Source organism: Cydia strobilella, chromosome 6, assembly GCF_947568885.1.
Source record: "Cydia strobilella chromosome 6, ilCydStro3.1, whole genome shotgun sequence".
NCBI classification, from domain to species: domain Eukaryota; kingdom Metazoa; phylum Arthropoda; class Insecta; order Lepidoptera; family Tortricidae; genus Cydia; species Cydia strobilella.
Window position 1 is genome coordinate 2,223,882 of NC_086046.1, and position 24,281 is coordinate 2,248,162.

Here is a 24,281-nt window from a genome sequence, read left to right on the forward strand (position 1 = left end):
AATAAAATTTTATTCGTAAGCACAAACAAACATTACATAATATAACAGAAAACATAAAATAAGATTAAAGTGCCTCGAAATGGCCTCATCTCAGCATGTTGCTGGTGGCTTTCAGCGCTTATCTTCCGATGAGACCATCAGGTGAGAAGAATCACGGAAGGTAACAGACAAAAAGAAAGAAGACATAAAATAATATACAATGAACAAATAGTTAAATAAGAATAAGTTACACAACAAGAAGATACAACATTTCATTCAACACGATATTTAATTCAGATGGGGTGTAAGCCAGAAATTTAGAAGGAAACAAAACGTTACGTTTGTGACAGAAGATATGACAATCACGCGGGTTTTACCTTTTATCTTAATTCTCTGACAGTATAACTGACTGGAAATTTGCTCGTCAGATCCCTCGGCTACATTACTAGCTTTTTTATACTAAAATTATACCTACTGCTATGGTATACATGCAAGCTAGTGATATACAACTGAAAACAAAAGAAAATAGTCATGTTTTTCGTGATTTCTTTTTTTAAATATGGCACATAACTCCGTGACGGCAAAATCTGTGCTAAGATATTTTATGTACTTACTGGTATTGATATTCAAATATCGAGTGGCTTTTAGAAATCATATCACCAATACTCAAGATAAAAATATCGCCCATCGATACTGTATGTGCCTTTTAATACGCCGCACAACCTATCGGTAAACCGTACCGTACTGAATGCAGTTAATTTTCAAGAATCTCACCTCCCTATTTAGGAAGCGGGAAAAAAGCTGCGCCTGGGCCGTTACGTTCCGGATCTAGGCGCAGAAAAACCATACTCAGGCGATATGTGTAAGGAGTGGACTGTGGAGTAACGTTTAGTTATTGGACAATACTAGAGAATAGTGAATTTTAGGCTTATTTACCATTGCTAAATATAGTTTTCAGGCCGTCTATATTATTAACTAATCTAATTAAAGATCAAAGAATCAAAGGCACGACAAAAGTTGTCACATATATATTAGCACTATATCGCACTTTTATTGAACATATAATACTGTAATTAATCGGATAAAGGTACAACTGTTATAAAAGCTTGACAACACTGCGTACCGGCCAAAGCTCATGTTTCAAAATCATAATAATAAGGAACGGGTCTCTATTGTTTCCCATATAGTTTTAAGTCATAATGTATTCTTTGTCCACATTTTCGTTAGTCATAATTTGGTTTTACTCAGAAACGCGTAACTTTTCATTATTGCCATAAAAGAAACCTAACCTAACCTAACCTATCTATAAGATTACCTAAGGAAAGTCCTGAAAAGTTAACGGTTTCAGTATTATAACTAATGATAATATGACAATAATTACATTATGACTCAATAATTATGTCAAATAAAGGGACCCCAATAAGGTACATTTAATAGGCTTAGGGGATGTGATGACTCTATCGCCCGCTGGTTTTCCCGGTGCAATCAGTCAACGCAGGGCAGCTTGTGGCGAGCTGGCGAGCTGTTGGGGAGTACCCTAGTATAAGTTTAAAATAAACAATACTTTTTTGAAAAAAAAAAAACAAAAAAAAGTACTCCTGGGGAGTTCTATCCTCTGGCTTGCCTTAGCCGGCCGTCCAGAGTGGAGCTGCGAGAGCTGCGTTCTCGAGGGTAGATGTGAAAACGTAAGTGGCGAGTTGGCTATATATTTAAAGTGCAGTGACACCTCTCTACCCTCAGCCTTCATATCGATGTTGCCCTTGAGCCATCCTAGATGTCGCTTTTTATGGGGGCCCATCTTGTGCGGGCGAGTCACCGTCTGCCGGAAATAAAATTGCATACAGTTTTATTAGGCAGGCGTCCGGTTTTTTATCACATAGGTAGTCAGTCAGTATATAGTCCATCGCTTTCACAGAATAGCCTAGTTCATTTTAGATTTCATCAACTCTCAATAGTCCTTACATCCTGGCGGGTGCTGCCTCTGCGTGCATCCCATAACACGGGCAAGGGCAGCATCAGCTCGGTGTACTCCTTACATCTCATTAAAGTGTCAAAAGGGCCTCTACGTACCCATTGGCTTCGGCTCCGCGTACGCCTCCCAAATCTCCGGAACACGATTGTTCCGTAATCGGTTAAGTTACACTTACATCTAAACGTTAAACATGTGCCTATATCAAGATCATATAAGTCCGCACGCATCCTTGCGTTTTTGCCGCACTAATTGCGCGCCCGTTACTCAATGCGCTGGAGTTCTGCAAAAGGGCCGTTTTTTCACGTAACTGTAGTGCCGGATTAGGAGAGCCCGTTAACGGACTTGCGATTTTATCCGGCGTTCAACGGTTTAGTGCGAGTGTGATTGTGTTTACGGAGTTATTTAGAGAAATATAGATTTTCTTGCAAACGCTGACTGCATGCAAAAACATGCCTACGTCTACGTCGTAAATTAACTTTATGTCAAATATTTGGTAGGTACAATTCAAAAATGTGTTGTAATTAAAAAAATATTACCGATTAAGGCCTAACATAACCAAGTTTAGTAAAATTATGATTTAATATACACTTTTATTAAGACATGTAAAATAAAATACCGTTCCTATAATAGTAAAGTGGCCGAACCGGCTTTAGGTTACTTTTCGCTCATGTCGTCTCGGACAGTTAAATACTTGTTAAACCAAGTAGTAAAAATGTTACAGTATGTTATATATTTGTGATCTACTTACAAAGCCCTTTCATTTGGTACCCCACATGGTATGTTTAAAAGAAAAAAGTAAAAAACTTTGTACTGCCGACTTTATGACGTCACAGTAACTACCCCTACCACTTTCGCGCTTGTCATCTCATATATTTGTGTTCAGGACATCATACTGAATGCAATGATACTAAATATACCCATGTCCGAGATAACATGAGCGAAAATCGATTTCTAGAAGACTTCTAGACAAAAAACCGAACCTCTATAGGTATAAAGGCTATGTAACGAAAAATAAAACAAGAAACCTAATCTAATCTTAAAACTAAACTACAAGCGATAGCCTCTTAAAAATCAGATAATCCCTATCCCTACTATGTAATAATATTATAAATGCGCGAGTAACTCTGTCTGTCTGTCTATTACCTCACACTCAAGTCGCTGAACTGATTTAGACGAAATTAAGTACGAAGATAGTTTAAGGCCCGAAGGACATAGGGTAATTTTTATCAATCATCAATATCATCATAATCATTCCACTCAGACGAGCGCTAATATATAACGCAGAAAGTAGATTAGACGATGTCACGAACAATAAGTATCGGTAATTGGAAACAATGGAATAATCGTTTCCCCTTTTATTTCAAATTAGCAAGCTATCTGAATCTAGGAGCGAATCGCGCATGAATTCTATTAGGGACAGCTAAAAGGCGTGCGTCCACCGCTGACCTGACTTTATTCACACCCCATACAGAGTATCCGGCCAAAACAAACCATTATTATACACGGTGGCTAAAAAATAATAAACCGCGAGCCAGGCGCAAATTTCGTCAGTCATCGTGAACGTCAGTTGCCGCTCCGTTGGTGGGTTGAGGAATGGCAGCCATCGAAACGCGTAACACGGTCTTTCCACCGCGATACAACAGGCTGACGATTTTGTTTATTCACAATAGTATCTAAACTATCATCTGACTTTTTTGTTGATTTTTGACCAAATACTTGGTTTTGTTTGTTTGCTGGAGGCTCTAAATGATAGTGCCGCCCATGACAAACCAAGTATTCGGTCTAAAATCAACAACAAAGTCCGATAGATGGACTACTAGTACAGTAAATATTTTTTTCTAGATGACATGAGTTTAGATTTGATTGGAAATAATAGGCAAGATACTAAATTACAATTGTTTTTTTCGTAGGTTGTTACGTTTTTATAAGAATTTCCGCGAGGTAGTAAAAAGACGATTATCATGTTATTTTTTAAATATTTCCAATATTATTTAAGTAAAGGTTACAGTTAATTTTGAAACAATGTCAAGTAATGCAGAAGAATTATAAAAAAAGATCCAATATAATCTAGTTATAGTTTTCCCCAAATTTTCATTTTCCTATTGACTGCTATTATACTGCACACAGTGTACATACATAGGCACATTGCAAGTTAATAAAAAGCTTGTAAAAATAAAACTTAATCGATGATTCGAGTATTGTTAATATTTCGCGTTGATCTCAAGGCCACTCAAATACTGGTTTTGTAACTATTCGGGTACTATTAGGAATACTAGTTGGAACTCAGGGTCTGTCGTAACTCGTAACTCAACCCGATAGGATCGGCATTAGCGCGAACAGATCTCTATCCCACTGTATTGAACAAAATGTCGTAACTCAGTGGATAGCTTATATGAAGATACGCCATTTTGGAAGAGAGCAGCATCTCTATCCCTCGGTGTTGAACAAAATGTCGTATCTCAGTGGAAAACTTGTATGTAGATACGACGTTTTGGAACAAAGCAGCAGTATCATGGGCTTCTAATATGATGGTGAGTTGGAACTGTTGCGAACTTGTGCTTATCTGTTTGTCTGCGAATAAATAGTCGTGATATTGAAAAAACCGGCCAAGTGCGAGTCGCACTTGCGCACCGAGGGTTCCGTACTTTTTAGTATTTGTTGTTATAGCGGCAACAGAAATACATCATCTGTGAAAATTTCAACTGTCTAGCTATCACGGTTCATGAGATACAGCCTGATGACAGACAGACAGACGGACAGAGGGACAGACGGAAAGACGGACAGACGGACAGACGGACAGCAGTCTTAGTAATAGGGTCCCGTTTTTACCCTTTGGGTACGGAACCCTAAAAAAAGGTGTCTAAAGAATGAACCAGAAAAGATATAGACCAAGAGATGTCAAAATCATCATGCGTAACCTCAAAAATGTCAATTTTGCAATCTAAAACCAATAAGTGACAAAACAAAAATAAAACATTTTTTTATTTATTTATATAGGTAGGTATAGCTTAGTGAGAACCATTCACACTGCGAGTAAAGTACCTACATTTTTTAGGGTTCCGTACATCCGTACCCAAAGGGTAAAAGCGGGACCCTATTACTAAGACTCCGCTGTCCGTCCGTCTGTCTTTCCGTCTGTCACCAGGCTGTATCTCATGAACCGTGATAGCTAGACAGTTGAAATCTTCACAGATGATGTATTTCTGTTGCCGCTATAACAACAAATACTAAAAACAGAATACCATAAATATTTAAGTGAGGCTCCCATACAACAAACGTGATTTTTTTGCCGTTTTTTGCGTAATAATACGGAACCCTTGGTGCACGAATCCGACCCGCACTTAGCCGGTTTTTTTTAATGTTTTGACGACCGGTCTGGCCTAGTGGGTAGTGACCCTACCTGTGAAGCCGATGGTCCTGGGTTCGAATCCCGGTAAGGGCATTTATTTTGTGTGATGAGCACAGATATTTGTTCCTGAGTCATGGGTGTTTTCTATGTATTTAAGTATTTATATATTATATATATATCGTTGTCTGAGTACCCATAACACAAGCCTCCTTGGGCTTACCGTGGGACTTAGTCAATCTGTGTAAGAATGTCCTATAAAATTTATTTATTTATTATTTATCTAATGATATAGGAGGTAAAAGAAGAGACGAATCGACAGATGATAAGCAATTACCGTCTCCAATTCAAGTAGGGACACGTCATGTCAAGTCGCCATGCACTTTTGCGGGTGATGGTACACCAGTTTTAGTAAATTCATACACACGCACACATATAGCTTCATTAATGTCTTAAAAGTAATACGAGTACATTGCCATGACATGAAAGTCCTTACATAATAGTTAAAGTTAAAACACCTATAATCAATATAATTATCGGCATGCGCCGGAGCCGCCCCGCCCTATTGATAAACTTTAGGGTTGTCTCTGAAAGTTACCTATAAACCAGCGGTCGGCAACAGGCGGCCCGCTCTCACTTGTGGCCCGCGAGCCTCCCTGGCTATTTTGTATTGTAATATTGTCAAACGACAATGTCTGATAAAGTCACAAATATTAACAAAGTGAACACTTCAACTTTGTGAACTACTATGTGGCCCTTGGGTGCTAAAAGATTGCCCACCGCTGCTATAAACAATCCCTATACTAATATTCCTCATCACCATTATCATCATTTTAGCCACCTGTTGCCTACAGCTTAGGTCTCTTTTCGACCTTCGTGTACCCTATTAATATATGCAAAAATAACTCAAATCTTTCTGTCTATCTGTATCATACCACTGAAGCGATATAGATAAAATGGATATAGAGATAGTTTGAGGCCTGGGGACATATGGCTTTATCAATCATCATGGACAGACAGACAGACGGACAGCGGAGTCTCATTAATAGAGTCCCGTTTTTACACTTTGGGTACGGAACCCTAAAAATTAGGAGCGAAAACAGATTTCATACTACGTAATTTTTAAATGCTCCTAACTCTTATAATAATTAAAAATTCGAAAAAATCAAACGTAGGGGTGATTGATATACAATAAATTAGTTATGTTTTAATAACAAAACTTCCGTGAGACACAGACATATTAAATATATTAATAACGGGTCACTCACGTATTTTAAGTCGAAAACGCTCGACATGTTTCACTCCGTACCGAGGACGCAAGCTCCTGATGACCTCCTCGGTACGGAGTGAAACATGTCGAGCGTTTTCGACTTAAAATACGTGAGTGACCCGTTATTAATAAATTAGTTATGTCAAAATATTTTCAATCCAAACAGAAAAATGAGGGCTACGTTTGTATGAAAAGGCGATCACGCGGGTCCTCCACATTCGTCTAAACATCATTGAAAAAATAATTGGCAACCCTAGCGAGGTCGGTCACGGGCGCGTGCGCGTGCGCACAATGGAGCGCTTTTGTAAGCTACAACACCGCGTTATCCTGTCATCGCAGCTTACATACATGCACGGAGCTTGCCTATTTTATTCATGGCAACTATGGCGCGGGTCGGTCACACATAGGTTTATATATGCCAGAACTCGGAAACGTAAGTGTTGAACTCTTTACATTAATGGAAAGAAAACTACATAAGAGAGTTATAAACTGTAATATTTGTTTCCAAACTTGTTTATATAAGAGTCATAAGAGATGTTAAAAGTCCTTAGCACTGTTTGCGGTAAAGGATCCTCCCCCAGCCTCGCATAACTAAACTGTGTAATAAACTGTAAGATACCTGTAATTCTTCAAGAAAAGAGCTAAGCAATTACCGTCGCCCATGGACACCCGCAACATAAGAGGGGTTATAGTGCTTTGCAGGCCTTTAAGATGGGAGTACGCCCTTTTCTTGAAGGTTTACCCTTTTGGACGCCAATGACGGACATATCGGCGCCGCAGGTCCAACGCCAAAGACTGATTAATCCGTTACAGTTAACAACATAGACCTACGTGCATGAGCATAAAGTTCAATTTCAGTTTTGACACTTCGGTGATGACGTGGCGTCCGAGTGACAGCTTTTATTGTGTTTGACTCGGCATGGAAAAGGTTAAAGGTCATATCGGTCCGGAAATACAGTTCATTTCACAGTTTAGTTGTGCGAGGCAGGAAGTTTCTGCTGGAGAAACGCACAGTTGAGGACTGCCAACCAAATACGAGTTGGTGAGAGTCGAAGATGGAAATGTTGTCGTGTAAAGCGATGGCGGAACCGCGGAAAGCGTTTGTATTCTTAAACCTAACAAAGATATCCAGCGGTCACCCGTTGACCACGAACGCTGTAAAGGGTTCGAAACGTCGGGATGTATTATAAATTCAATATACGCGATATAATCCGTTTTCATAGTTTTATTTCATGAGTAACTATCGCGGTAACCGAAGACAATATTAAAGATATACTTTAAAACAACGTCACTCTACGCCATATGATTTTGCGTGCTTGCCAAATAGAGCCGACAGTCCCACTTTCCCACATATGTAATGAGTCCATTTCTATATGTTTGACAATAGCCATTGAAACCCTTAAGGCGGGCTATTTGTCCAATATGGCTAAACGGCGGTTGCCTCGACCGTTATGGATGCCTTGTGGTCGCCTTCAATGCGAGGCAAATGCAGTGAGGCTATTGTTTATTCTGAGCGCTGTTTTATCGAGTTGGTTTTTGACGATTGCTTTAAGCGCGGCCACCATGAGTTGGCATTTGACTTGCGATTCTGTGCTGTAATTTTTTTTTAATGGGCTTACCAAAATGTCTACAAAATGAACAAAAATAATACATTTCAAAAACAAAATTTGTTACTACGAGTATAAGGAGTCAAGTCGTTTTGCAAATACCAAGTTTCATCTAAATCGGTTCAGCGGTTATTGATTCCCCATACAAATTTCCACCGCCTTGAGGGGTGAGTTCTGGGATAAAAAGTATCCTATGTCCTTCCCCGGGACTTAAACTATCTGTATACCAAATTTCAACTAAATCGGTTCAGCGGTTTAAGCGTGAAGAGGTAACACACAGACAGACAGACAGACAGACAGACAGACAGACTTTCGCATTTATAATATTAGTATGGATTATAATATTAGTATGGATGGATATAGTATGGATAGTATGGATACTCTATAGGTATTCGAAAGTTAATTCATACACGGTCTGGGTATGCGTTTCATTCCCTTGCCGGTCAGTATGTGTAGAGCCCCTTAAATGGTCGTATTCGAGTGTCCAAGCCCAGACAAATCGCCGCTATAAAGTGCGCATGAGATGCACATTTCCTTTAGGGTTCCGCGCAAGTTAGGAGTGTGACGCGATAAGAGATTTTAAAGGATTTTTTTGATATTAAAAGAAACTTGGAAAATTTGACCACTCGGGCAAAATTCAAAAGCGATGCATTCAAGAAGAGGTAAATTTATTACAAGCTTGCAAAGTATATCTATGTATGTACTATGTTTGTACGGGTCAAATCTTGCAAGTTAAATTTGACCCACTTCCCGACTAAAGCTGAAAATTTGCATACATATATAATATTATTTATTTTATGTAAGTCAGACGAGAATGCTATATTATGGTACCATCGAGCTGATCTGATGACGGAGGTGGCCATAGGAACTCATTTTTGACGAGTTACCCTGCCCACATTTTCAAATAAGATAAGATGTCTTTGCAAAGAGAGCCTAAGCTTGAGCCTAGAGCTAACTGATATGATTCCAATATAATTTAAATATCGGTTTGATGTCAGGTGCACGTTCGAATTGGCCTGTTAGTTGAGAGCTTGTGTAAAACGTTGTCTAATAAAGCTTATCCCTTGCACCCCGCCCTCCCCACGGGCGCGCAATAATATAATGTGGCGACGCGATAATGAATGCCCCATTGTCCTCAGAGGATAGCTGCTTACACGTCTATGATTTGTATGTTCGCCAATCGTAAGACACAGAACGATATACTACGTATATCCCTCTCACGTACCTTACACATACTAAAAACAGAATCTTCTTCTTTTGGTGCCATGCCCGTCTAATGGGCGTCGGCGGTCAGCATGGCATTCAGCTTCCTAGTCTTTGCTAATCTCTTGAGGTGGCTGCGTCTTTTGTAAGTGTCCAGTTCTTAATGTTATCTATCCATTTATATCTAGGTCTACTTCTCCCTCTTCTTCCCTCGAATTTTTCTTCGATAATTGTTTGTAATAAGTCGTATTTCTTATTTCTGTATATGTGACCCAGATAGGCTGTTTTTCGTCTTTTAATGATGTTGAGTATTTCTGGAATCTTCTTCATTCTACGCAGTACTAACTCAAAACAGAATAAAATAAAAAAAATTGTGGGGCATACAACAAACGTGATTTTTTTGCCGTTTTTTGTCGTAACGGAACCCTTCGTGCGCGAGTCCAACTCGCACTAGGCCGGCTTTTTAATTCCCATTTCTTTGGAGTCCAACGTACAGTTTGACAGGATCAGATATCTTAATTATTATCTTATCCGATCTTATCTTCCAAAGGACCGCCGTGGCAGATCACGTCCGTTAAAGTGGTAATGAAATGGTTGTAGCAGGCAATTAATATTTATTGATTGTGATTGTGGAGACAGGAAGTCACGTATTGCATTTGCAGTTTACATGATGTGACATGTTAATTAACACATTGGATGTGGCAGCGCGAAACCCAAACTTACTGTCAGTGCTTCACGAGTCATATACACGGTGGCTAAAAAATAAGTGCATTCCCGTTGCCAGGGAGGTTTTGGGATTATACTGAGCAACTTTTACTATGGTATCAACCCCGAAATCGTGAAAAAAAGTTTGGCTGTTTCATACATTTTAGCTGGTCTATTTTCTATGGGAGAGTAAATTTTTTTTTCGCGATTTCGTGGTTGGTTGGTTGCTTAGTATAATCCCAAAACTTCCCATGGCAATGGGAATGCACATATTTTAAGAATGCCTGTTTTGCGTTATGACCTGCATTTTCCCGTACCATGTCTTAATTTTAAATTCACTAAAATCCTAGAATATGATCGAATACCTATCCTTGTATAATGTGTATAATTCCAAAAGTTATAGTTTTCCAAAACCCTTAATTTTACGGTAATACACTCTCCTTGCCGCACAGGACACTAGATATAAAGAATCGATAATCTTTTAATCGAGATAACATTTTCTAGACTCTTAAGAAGCTTAACATACCTAGACTCGTACTTATAACAACATTTTTGGCACTTAAGACTTTAAATAAACTGAGCACCCAACAAATGAGTTTTCGTCAATAACCATCACAACATGAAGACAAAGACTCATCATCGGCACATAATAGTGAATTTGAATGAGATTTAATGAACTATAGAGGTGAGGTCAACCGTGGACTTTGTTGTATGGGTTCAGTCAAAAATTAATGATTCTTTTTATACCATTGGCGCCAGATGAAACCAAAATTATAAAAATTAAGCAATCGCCAGTTTTTTTTTCTTTGAGTCGACCTATACCTTATACTACCTTATGCTGTTAATCTTTTAGAGAAAAATTAAGAAACGGAGGAAGACTTATAATTATAAAGCTTAATTTTCTAAAACTAGCTTTTTTTTCTTATATGGAGAGTAATACTTATTTTCAGTGTATGACCCCCTTTACCTATTTATGTTATAATTATAGGTTATTTATTTAAATTGTACCTCGTATTTAAAAACTTTACTTTTTCACAATTTTAAGTTATTTGTTAATAACTTATCGAAGTACCAAAGCTGTATCTACAGCTTCGGTGTTTTCTATCTAGAAAGAAAACATTATAATCAATTAATCACTAATTTACAATTAAGAATACTTTTACACGCATGGTACGAATAACATAGTTTTAAATTGGTTTCTCAAACTTAATCAAAGCAGAATCCTAAATACGAGACGTTAAGAGATTTTCAATCACAAAAACTAAACGGATCGTGCGTGACTGATCCTCAGTAATTTCTAGTGGGGCCGAAACATGCTAAAGATTTTGAGATAGATACAGTCGCCATCAGATATATCTGAGCGGTCAAGGCTCTCACAAATATCTGAACACGCCTCTATTGTCAAGGCATTAGAGTGCGTGTTCAGATATTGTGAACACCTCGGCCGCTCCGATATATCTGATGGTGACTGTACCATCAATTCCGCTGGGCCATACAAAGGGTTGAAAATTAATTGATTTTTGAAGTATTAACAGTCATAGCCATGCTAAATACGACGTGTAGGGGGTAAACTCGCATTATTTGGTGACACACCTAATTCGGTGATACAAGTTATGAAGCATGACACCCAGGAAAGCTAGTGAATTAGGGCCTTTTAAATGGGACCTCACGGCTCATGTCTTCGGCGGCTTTGCCGTGAGGCCCATTTAAAAGGCCCTAATTCACTAGCTTTCCTCGGTGTCATGCTTCAAAACTTGTATCACCGAATTAGGCGTGTCACCCTACGTGTAACAGCCCTTAGTCGGTAGAGACCCTGCCTATAAAGTAGGAAGTCCCCGGTTCGAATCCCGGTTAGGGAATTTGTATGTTTATTACGGATATTTGTTCCTGAGTTATGGATGTTAACTTATGTATCTAAAGTATGTATTTGTCTATATAAGTATGTACATCGTCGCCTAGTAGGTACCTGTAGGGTACAAGCTTTATTAGGTTTGAGACTAGGTGGGTCTGTGTAAGATTGTTCCCTAATATTATTTATTATTTATTGTTCTGGTTCAGCCGGGTTCGCTCGCTCTTATTTATTTATTGGTGTAAACGAATAGAGAGTATCAATCAAATGAATATCAAATTAAGATATTTTTTTATTATGAGATGAATGCCGTAAATGATGCCTCTACCCTATACTACTTTCGCCCGTACATTTTATACATATTTAGGCTTAAATAGCCACTCAATTTCAGGCCAATCGCTCAGTTACAAAAACTTTGTATGGAAGCCGACGTTAATAGTGATCGTTTAAGTGCCGTGATATTAATGTGTTTTTAATTTAACTTTTTGTGTCGCTAGGTGGCAGTAATGGTTGTTTCTTAAACGGTCCAAGATTTATGTTGGAAAATAATTAACTTAGTTAACTACTGCGTAATAGATTATAACACGTGCGTTGTTAAAAAAAACAGTAACAATTTTTAGGCGGAAAATGAGTCGCAGGAGTAAAACACAACATAACACAATAAAATACTACAATAAAATTTTCATCTAACTAATTGCGAAATGTCGTTTGACTCACCATCATCTTCATCGCGTTGTCCCAGCATGTTGCCACGGCTCATGGGAGCCTGGGGTCCGCTTGGCCACTAATCCCAAGAATGGGCGTAGGCACTAGTTTTTACGAAAGCGACTGCCATCTGACCTTCCAACCCAGAGGGTAGTATAAACTAGGCCTTATTGAGATAAGTCCGGTTTCATCACGATGTTTTCCTTCACCGAAAAGCGACTGGTAAAAGCGCTTCCTGCTGTCTGTCTGTCCCTATGTATGCTTAGATCTTTAAAACTACGCAACGGATTTTGATGGGGTTTTTGTTAATAGATAGAGTGATTCAAGAGGAAGGTTTATATGTATAATACATCAGCATTGCACCCGTGCGAGGCCGGGGCGGGTCGCTAGTTACGGTATATTTCGTTTTTCCCTTTTTTGGCCCGAAACCCCAAAAAACGAGAAAACAGAAAATAGGTTCCATAAAATGACCAAAAACAACTTTAAAGTGCCGCGAAATTATAAGAAAATGTCGCAAAAAGTCGCAAAATGGCCAAAAGTCAGACAATGCGCCGGCGCACCATATAAGGTCTATCATTCACAATGCTTAACCGAGCACGGACGATATCGCCAGTAGGACCAGTATTATGGCAGCCTTTTCACTGAGGTGGAGACAAGCGGAGATGGGAGGAGTCAACCGACAGTAAGGTAAACCAACATCTCTTCTCTGCTCCACTAGATTACAGCCAATACTATTTGCAATTCGAAACCTCGCCTAGACATGATTTTTATGCCGAAAGCTGCCGAAACCGAAACACAACAACAATAACAATAATTATTACGTCGAACAACAGTTATTACGTTTAGCCTTTCGACTGACACTATACTTTCTGTCTGCTAACAACATACATCTGTCCCTCTCAGCAGAAAGCGTCCTCAAAAATTATATATCTAATAATCCCTAATATTAAGGCCAAGTTACACTGGCGTGAGACCGGCTGCGCGAGCGCAGAGCGTACGGGTCGCGGTCAAATACGACGTTTGTAATTTTGTATCAGTCGCCATATTAGGCGCGCCAGGAATCCACGCTGACAAATCACCGGACAATTTGTTCAGAGAAAACGGGTACAGGATGAGGCTAAATGGGGATAGATTTTAGATAACTTTAAATATAATTACACCCAAAACCTAAACTATCTGTGATACCTTCTGTTGACATTTCCAGGGAACGCATAGTTTCACCTGGCTATAATTATGTCAGAGGCTCGTCTGTGAGATAAACGGATCAATAATCGAAATTAAACTATCGTGAGACATTTCAAAATATTTAGATCAGTACGGTTTCACTCACTATTATTTTTAGTCGCTTTTGGCGACATGTTTCGGATTCATCTGTACGTCGATGTACGTCGTGCACCGTACACGACCGCCAAAAGCGACTAAAAATAATAGTGAGTGAAACCATACTGATATAAAAAAAAATTTTAAACCGATCGTTAAAGCTGTAATCGATGACTCATTACTCTCATTAAATATAAGTAGGTACTTATGCAAAAGAGAGGAAACTATTAAACAACAATGGCGGAAGGACCAATGGCTGATGAACACAACCACTCTGTCAAAATGAAAAGTCAAAGAAGAAAAAGAGTGTGGAGCAAATTGTGGTCCATAAAATGATAAAAGAATCAGGCCCCGATTGTCTGAGAGATGGACAAAACTCATTTAAATCATCCAGCATGTTAATCCGTAGTAAATCTTAATAATTTCAAAGCATCATTGACCATCAATAGCATTAAGCAGCTGAAGCCTAAACTAAGCGTTTCAATTTCTTTTAAAATAAAATCTTATATTTCCTCAACCTTAACTTACCTTTAAAAGCGTAAAGCAAACAAATTACAGTCAATTCCAATAAATCTGCCTTCAACCGCGAAAGACAATAAAAGCAATAGAAAGCCACAATATCTCACATCCGTCAAGTAGCCATACCAAATACAGAAACTGAGCCTATAACCAGTAGGCTCAGTGTCTAAAGGAATACGGCATGGATGATGGAGAAAATTGCAGTTGTATTAAAATGGAATAGATAGCGATTTCATAAAGTTAATGTATTGCTTAGCGCTTAAGCTAAAGTGGGACTGGGCTGCCGCATCCGCATACACCGTTCATTGATATATTAGCAAGCGAACTCTGCAGCGTTTTTGATAGGACAGAGTGTGCAAATGTTATATTAAACGACATAATTTCATAGAAGTATGACGTTTAAAATAACACTTAGCAGCGTATGTATATTATACCGAAATGCTATAATAAAGATATCAAACCAGATGAGATTTGCATAAAATCCATTACAAAGCATCTAACCTTGAAGCACAAATTATTACGTCGTTAGATAAGCTTTAACTGCGTATACATAGATAAAGAGTAGAAAGTATATTACAGAGTAAGTATTTCATCTGCAAAAAGTATGCGCGGGCTAAGAAATAAAACTATGAAAACGGATTAATACATCCCGACGTTTCGAACCCTTTACAGCGTTCGTGGTCAACGGGTGACTGAGAAAAAGCTAAAAAGTGCAAAATACCCACATACAAAAATAATGAACCATCATAAACTGTAAACTTTAAGGCTGGTTGTACATGCAAAATCGTAATCGTCGTTTTATTTCATGAGTAACTATCGCGGTAACCGAAGATAATATTTCGCCCTAAGGCCAAGGTCGTTCTCGCCCGCCGCTCCCAAACATCTAGAAACACACCTCAACTCAACTCTGGTTAAGAATTAAGATAACCCCAGCTTTGCTGCATCTATTTTCCGTAGGTACTGTGACGAGATATATTACTGTCATTGTTCCTCAACTCTGGATCAGATAACCCAAGCTTTGCTGCATCTATTTTCCGTAGGTACTGTGACGAGATATAATACTGTCATTGTTCCTCAACTCTGGTTAAGATAACCCAAGCTTTGCTGCATCTATTTTCCGTAGGTACTGTGACGAGATATAATACTGTCATTGTTCCTCAACTCTGGTTAAGATAACCCAAGCTTTGCTGCATCTATTTTCCGTAGGTACTGTGACGAGATATAATACTGTCATTGTTCCTTAACTCTGGTTCAGATAACCCAAGCTTTTCTGCATCTATTTTCCGTAGGTACTGTGACGAGATATATTACTGTCATTGTTCCTCAACTCTGGATCAGATAACCCAAGCTTTGCTGCATCTATTTTCCGTAGGTACTGTGACGAGATATATATTACTGTCATTGTTCCTCAACTCTGGATCAGATAACCCAAGCTTTGCTGCATCTATTTTCCGTAGGTACTGTGACGAGATATAATACTGTCATTGTTCCTCAACTCTGGTTCAGATAACCCAAGCTTTGCTGCATCTATTGTCCGTAGGTACTGTGACGAGATATAATACTGTCATTGTTCCTCAACTCTGGTTCAGATAACCCAAGCTTTGCTGCATCTATTCTCCGTAGGTACTGTGACGAGATATAATACTGTCATTGTTCCTCAACTCTGGTTCAGATAACCCAAACTTTGCTGCATCTATTTTCCGTAGGTACTGTGACGAGATATAATACTGTCATTGTTCCTCAACTCTGGTTAAGATAACCCAAGCTTTGCTGCATCCATTCTCCGTAGGTACTGTGACGAGATATCTCGCCATTTACGCACGAAATCTATTTGCAATTATAATATACTAGCGATAGCTTGCGAATCGACATTTGCTTAAGTAGGTCTATGTGCCTATATAAATGTGCGCTGGATATGATTCCTTCGCTTGAGATGATTTGTGCAACCATATTTTTACACTTGACTTTACCCACGTTTTGTACAGAATCAGTAGATTAAAATAAATTATTATTATTACGAGCCTATTGTGTCCCACTGCTGGGCAAAGGCCTCCCCCCTCTTCTTCCACTCCTCCCGGTTTTAAGCTACATCTGGCCAGTCGCTCAAAAAGGAGTCCAAGTTATCCCGCCATCGCCGACGAGGTCTGCCGGATCCCCGGTTTGACTCATGGGGCACCCACTCTGTGGTTATTTTGGCCCACAAGTCATTCGGCATGCGGCAGACATGACCAGCCCAGTCCCACTTTAACTTGTCCGCTTTCCGAGCTACATCTATTATTTGGGTTTTAGAGCGCAGCGTGGTGTTCCGGATGCGATCCCCGAGTTTCACACCTAATATGCTGCGCTCCATACCTCTAAAATAAAGCTAACTAAAAACTAAAATAATGTCTAATTATAATGATAAATATAGGACAGAATTTAGAAGGAAGGACCTTGAAGGTTACAGTTTATTGACAAGAAAAGAAGCCACTTACCTTTATTTATCTCAACATCCAGGACATAATAAAACAATTGCTACAAACAATCGATAATTTTATTGCTGATCCGTGAGAATCGATTAAAAGCAAAAAGCAATCATCAGTATTCATTGCAGGAACAATTGCGAGGCAGGAGGCCTAATAGAGCCTATAATTTGTTATAAGCGATTCCGGCAAAAAAGGATCGATTATACGGAGGTGGCTATTTTACTTGCACTGTTTGTACAGGATGTTCGCAGGAGAAATAGATAGTGTCTATTATAACTTGGTGTAAATACATACTCAATTAAAAATTAGGGACAACCACTTAACAAAAGAAGACAAAAACACTTTCAGAGTTCCGTGTAAATGAATATAAAACTTAGTGCACGATTTTACACGCTTGAGATGGGCATTTTTTTCTGTAGTGATGCACTGGACTTTTTTTCAAAAATAGGTAAATTTAATGTTTTTCCTACTCAGAATCACGAGCTCCTTCCTCCTTCGTTCCTACTTGGAAGAAAAAAACGTCTCAAGTTTTATTTTTCCAATCCGTTACCATTTTTCAAACACTGCACGGCCGAGTACGGCGGTAACGAAATGGAAAGTACGTAAAATGTATGAAAATTTTGGGACATTGTTTCTTTACTAGAAGCATGGAATCAGCTCATGATTCTGGACACAAATAGCATTAAAATTACATATCCTTAAAAAAATTCAAGTGCATCAATACAGAAAAAAATGCCCAATTTTAGAACAACTACCTATATTTGGGTCAAAATTATTTACGTTGTCTTGTTTTTTGTCCCCAAAAAATGTGAAGGAGTGGAGCTTTTTCTATGAGATGAAATTTACTTGTTAATTTTTCTCGTGTAAAATATAATCTACAGCTAGAAATACATGCAATAGCACTCGACTTTTTTTATTCAGTCGATAGAAGACGGAAATACAAGCTTGACAGAGTGGTCAGAAACAAGATAACGAAAATAATTTGGACCCATTTAAAGTCTGACCAGGAATATATGATCACGCGCCATGTTGCGGAATGAGGGCTAACGCGTATGAATTCGCCGCTAGGGGCGCTAGTGTAGATGGTGGTCTTTTCCATAGTTCGAAATGTCAAATGTCACTTGTCACTTCAATGACTGACAGCTTTTCTATAGTCTTTTGGACCACCATCAACAGAGGCGCCCACCGAACATTCTCCTCACGTGTGAAAGTCAAAAACCGACATTGGCAAATTCACCCCGTGCAAAATTGCGGGGAGTAAAAGCCAGATAGGATAAAAAAAAAAAAAACAGAGGCGCCAACTGGTGAGCAAAAAAACGATAGCCCTCATTTCACTGGAACTAATTCTTTCATAACTATACTGAACTGTCACCCTATAAATGAGAATAACGGCGCCCTCTTGACAATGATCATATAATTCTGGTCAGGCTTTACTATACTACTGCTCCTACTAATTCAGGATTAAGAAAATACCTTAACTAATTTACTCGTGCTGAATTTTTTGACAAGTAACAAGAAAGTAAAAAAAAGCTTAATATTAAAAAGTCGCAGACGTCGCAGTACATACATACAATATTTATAGGTCTTAGGTAAAAAAAAAACCCTTAAATGCTTATAAATTATGCTTTTGCACAGCAGGATTATGCACCTACAATCTACAAGCTAATTAATGAAGCAAATAAAAAGCTAAGTAAAAAATATATAAATATATTCTAATGGCTATGTGCGTATTGCGTAGAAGGAAACTATGAGGAATGGTGTACATAGGTAGGTATCTCAAACCGTCACTGTCAACAAACAATACACACAAATCATATGAACTAAGACACCCTATATCTTCACTTCAAATTCCACCCGCGTGGCCGTCTCCACAGGTAATCCTCGTACAAACAGAACAAAATGCCTAAACAAATTGCTTCGCTGGGAGAGACCGCTTTTTGCACTAATTCGGCATTCCGAAATAAAAATACCAACTCCTTTAGTAGAAACAAAAACGGTTTGAACGACGTTCGTCGAACGCGACTGTGTTTCAAAAATGGAACGCAAAAAGACGATTTTTTAAAAGTTTTGATATCTTTAAACAGCCAGGGACATTTTGTACAAACAATTATCGTTGAGGACGCTTGAATTTGGGAGTACGATTCGGTTTGTTTCTCCTTACTGCGGACTTTCAACAGTTTTAAGAATTGATTACTTAAAATTCGAGATGATGATTTTATAAATGATGTCCATCTAGACTTGGCTTGGTTGGCTAAACCCCTTGGAAACTTATAGCACAAAACCTAAAATATTTACAAGAATTACAAGTTTTAAAAAGTAACAATTAAACTGTGGAATAATATTAACTCCCCACATTTTCATAGTTCACTGTTTCATGTTCACTGCACCTTTTCTTAATAAGGTTATTCTTTGATTTTCAACCCAATCAAATCTAAATACCTCTGACATATAAATCACAGGCAAACGGGTGTAGCAGGAAGGGCGCGCCAAGACGGCCACAAACCCAATACTAGAACGCTCTAACTCACATACCCTGCTTTCCCAATTTCAATCTTACTTGTATGTTAATAGAGTTGATAATCTTTCTAAGATTTCTTCGCAGTTATGGTGTGGTGGTGAGGGGTAAATGGACTATAGATGAGCTTTATAGGTCACTGTTACGGTGAGGTCATCAGCTGATAGGCAGTAAAGGGTTTATGGCTAGATAATGCAACCTTTCCGGGTAAGTTATACTCATACTCGTGTAACACGAACTAATCTAAGTGAACACAAAAAGAAACTATATAAAGTGTAAGTAGTTGACTAAGTACTGTAAAGAAAGACGGCCTATTGGGTAGTGCGTCGTCCAAACAAATCAACATAAATTAAGTAGTTTTTATTCATATATTTCTTCAGCTATGTTACAATCCACCAACACTGCTGGCTGCGTGTTTTTTTTGTTTATCTTATCTGGCTTTTACTCCCCGCAATTTTGCACGGGGTGAATTTGCCAACGTCGGTGGCTGCGTGTTTAGGAATGACGGCCCACATCTTCTCGGTCTGACAGCGACTGCCAGTTCTAAATTTAAATAAACGTACTGCCGGTCACTCTCCATTGACCAAGAAAACTGGTAAACCTTTATAGTAACTATAGTATTTAACTCTATTGAGTTATACCCTTGGGCTTAGCTCTTTATTTTCCATATTTCTGTTTGACTGCCAGATACTGTACTTACTACAATCTGATAACTATTATAGTTGGTCGAACCAAATTGTCAGTAAATTAAGAACAAAAAAAATATATTCATCCTTTTCTTTTGGGTGCTAAGACAAAGATAGTATGATTCTCTCTGTCTATGTTTGAAATGGGACAGTCCTTTGACAAACTATAGCTTTTCTTTAGCGTGAAAAAACATTCTTCCATTTATAAATTGACATTAGAACTATCTTAGATTAGTACAAAAATAATAGAGTAATTCGCCTTTTCCGTTACCACGTCTACAATTTTTTGCCATGACCCTTAAGACTTCACGGGCACACGATCCATTAGAACTTCTAATGACACCTCCAGCCAAACGTGATGTCACCACTCAAAATACCCAAAGGCTGTCAAACGCGCCATTAATTTCAGTTGACATTTCCCTGAACTGGGTCAATTCCTGTAGGCCAGGTGTTCTCAAAGTTTGGTATAACCCTCAGGGGTTCGCCAGTGGTCGCAAAGGGATCGCGACAAGTATAACCAAAATATGACTAGCTCTAAATACCTAAGAATAAAAACGAAATACAGGTATCGACTTGTTTAGTTTTCATCTTGTGTGTCAGCTGAATAGAAATGAAATACCTATTAATATGGGACCACCTTGGACGTAACTCCTTTCAAACAGAAAAAGAATTACTCAAATCGGACCACGGGTGTCGGAGTAATCAGTGAACATACATAAAAAAATAGCCACAACCGAATACAGTAGGCCGAGCACATGATTGGCGCGACAGTATCTCGCCGCGAGATAGACTACCTGTCTTTTATTAAATGTATGAATTAAAGAGGGACGGGTAGTCTATGTCGCGGCGAGAAACTCTCGCGCCAATCATGTGCTAGCCCGGCTGAACCTCCTTCTTCTATGAAATTGAAGTCGGTTAAAAATTGACCAAAATTGATCCAGAAATCTACTCAATTAGCGATACAAAACATCCATCACATTTGCAACTTTAATTGTAACTGTACCTAGTTTTATTATTTTAAGTACTTCAATTAAAACGGTCTTAAACACAAAGTTGTCTGTGTTTTCCGTCATGTGGTTCGCAGTTGTATGAGAAATTGAGGGAGAAGCAGGGTAAAAGTTTGAGAAACACTGCTGTAGGCTGTTCTACCTCAGAACCAAAAAACCCTAAGAAACAGGCTTGTAATACTATCTTATAACCAATTGGGAACTTAGCAAGGGTGGGTTTTGGGATATTGGGTCATGGGTTTACGATTTGTGGATGGGCTGATTAAGTTATCTGTGTCAGGGGATGTGGCTAAATTAGGTTTACGGTTTTCGGGTTGGAAGGGTATGGTGAGTGACCTTTTGAAATTATTGACACCTGTTTTATAAGCCGCTAACTGTTGTGCTTTTATAAATTGGGTCATACACATTTTATATTAAGGCGGCTCCCTGAGCCAGAAGGCGAAAAATCTCCTTATATTTATGATCATATTTTTCTAAGAGACGTTGATATTCGTAGACGTGGGAAAAATATATGTAGTTCTTGATTATATTATCTTTAATTTATAAGCTTTCGATACACAAATTATGACAATTCGCTCGATACACTTAATTCCCAAAGTAACCTCTAACTCGGACTTTTGATCCAACTTTACTCAGTTATTTATTATGTATGTGATACTAATAAACAAAAAAAAGAAGAAAAAACAATCTTAACTTAAATAGTAACTTTACCGCTTTTGAATTTCGAAATTGTAAGGCAACGTTTTTAAAATAAATAAAAATCTACAAAATTCGATCAAAATTGACACTTGGCGCGCGTGGTCTTTCCCGTTCTTTTTTGCGAAATGTGACAGTGATAGCGGCAAACCGATGGAACGGCCTTAAAAATAAAGAATTGATACTTGCAGCTTTACAAAATGTTGCACCAAAGACACATTTAATGAATCAGTCAGCTATATTAGGCTCGTCATTCACTCCAGTAATCAGAGTATTCACCGCTCAGTGTAGCCCGTCATAAAAAATCTTCCCGTATATCCTTTTTTCAATAAAAGTGGCCTTGGGATGGGATCGCTTTTTATGGAAACCTACTGGATAAAGTAATGCCAGGCGTGACTCACTCCGTGATTCGTCGCTACAAGTAAGTACATGCGGCCCACACGAAATCCGTGATTTCGTCGCGTCGCTACAAGTACATGCGGCCCACACCAGTTTTGGTGTCTAGCCTGCTCGCGCTGCGCCACCTAGCGGTCATATCTGTCGTAATAGACGCGTTTTGTAAGATAGTGACCCTTCTGTTCTGTGTGTGTATTATATAGTTCTGTGGTACTCACCACAATGGGCCCATTTTTCCCTGTGCTGCTGAGGGTAGCCCCGAACCACTGATTCGACTTCTCGTCGATCGGGTTCTGCTGCTTATCCCGACTGTTGCCTGTTGACAAGAAAATTGAGACGTTAATCTTTATTTTTATTATTTCTTACTATTTTTTATTTCATACTTTATTTACATACAATATATATACAGTGGTACTACGTAAACGAAATTAATAACTAGCTTATCTAAAATAGGCCCTTGAGGCATTGTACCAAGGATGCTGGCGGCATTTCCCCGCTGTATCGCAATGCTGATACGTTTTGCGAGGAAGCCGCCAGCTCTTCGGTCACCACAGTTACGTCAACAGACGTTAAATGAAATTCGATCACATTTTAAAATTAAAATGCTCTTTTACGTTTTAAATTGCTTTGAGTACCACATTATTTTCAATTAATTTTTTAAACTTAGTTAAGTATCAGAAAGATCATCTAAATAAGTTTAAAAAGGGTAAAAGTGAAATGGTTGGAGCATAAAATAGCGGAATCAATACGACGCTTAAGATAAATGGCTGTAATAACTTAATTCCAGAGCAGGAGCAATTTTGTAACCGAAATACATAAAATGCTCTTTGGTGCGAGTTGAGTGCGTTTCCATTGAACTGTAGCAAAAAATGTGACGTTTTCAACCAAAAGGTACCAAATTGTCGATCGTCGATAAGGTTGATTTCAAATTGAAGCTATATGGAAATAGCGCCTTATTGACAACCGACAATAAGTACCCTTTTGGTTGAAAATGGCACAAATACACAATAAGTAGTTGAAGCTGAACAGATAAGGTTGTCAAAATGATGACTACACGTTCCTTTACTGATGATATTGTGATTTTCTCAGATAATTTTGATTATTTCGCTCGCTTAGCAACTTGTGCTGATGCTGATAAAGAACTACAACTGAACTGAACTGTTGATAAAGAGTTCGTAGCTAACGAAATAAATATTAGAGTTTTGATTGATTCACGGTTAGTTTCACTAGACTTATATTGACCGGGATATAGACCGTGATTACCTTTTGTATTTTCACGGTCTATATCCCGGTCAATATAAGTCTAGTGAAATAAATATTACTGTTAAAAAAGCTGTTTTGTTAGATGACGTCTTCAAAGTTCAACCAGAGAAACTAAAATATGGTGGTGACACAATTTTATAAAAATGTTATTTTTACAGGTCTTTTTCTATACTGCACTATTGGAAAGAGTAGGTACCATGAAACCGTTTAGCTTTGCCTTGTTAGTGGCATGTTTTGTACCTCAGAAAAAAACACATTTTACCTATCAAATTACTCACATCAATTTATTATTTCTCGGCATCCCTGGCTGCCACCGTACGTTAAGTATAATAATAGGTATTATCACATTTAAAAGCCTCTAAATATAGCAATGATAAATTTTGCTCCCTATTATTAAAATATAGCATCTACCTTCTCTCTCTTAATAGTGTGCCATGGACACGAACGGGGCGTATCACCCGTGTCCCCCGTGGCAGATTAAAAAAAATGTATAAAGATTAATACCAGTATTATAGTTAGCAGTATATAAACTTGAATAACCCGCTGAGTACACGCATCAATGGCGGATAGCGATTGCGTAGATGGGTTCTTTGGGATTAAGCTACCCAACTTGGTACCTACGTGCTACGTGTGCTTGAATACAAATAAATTTTCTTTATGGGGATTTACAGTCGAAGGCAAAAATATAGACCCAGATAATTGGTCAAAAATATGTGAACACGACTTTATTGTCTACGGTGTAAGAGCGTACACATATTTTTGAAACTTTGGGAATGTA

At 38.4% G+C, this 24,281-nt stretch overlaps 2 protein-coding genes across 5 annotated transcripts in view; one reads left to right on the forward strand and one right to left on the reverse strand.

Annotated features, from left to right (window-relative positions):
- LOC134741942 (brahma-associated protein of 60 kDa) overlaps window positions 1-24,281 on the forward strand; it is a 389,674-nt gene that overhangs the window by 272,378 nt on the left and 93,015 nt on the right. The window lies entirely within an intron of this gene.
- Window positions 1-24,281, reverse strand: part of LOC134741937 (integrin alpha-8) — a 185,941-nt gene that overhangs the window by 45,988 nt on the left and 115,672 nt on the right. For all 4 annotated transcript variants that reach the window (XM_063674820.1, XM_063674818.1, XM_063674819.1 and 1 more), the window contains exon 3: window positions 22,459-22,556. In XM_063674820.1, the coding sequence (XP_063530890.1) occupies window positions 22,459-22,556 (98 nt within the window). The remainder of the gene's footprint in view (window positions 1-22,458; window positions 22,557-24,281) is intronic.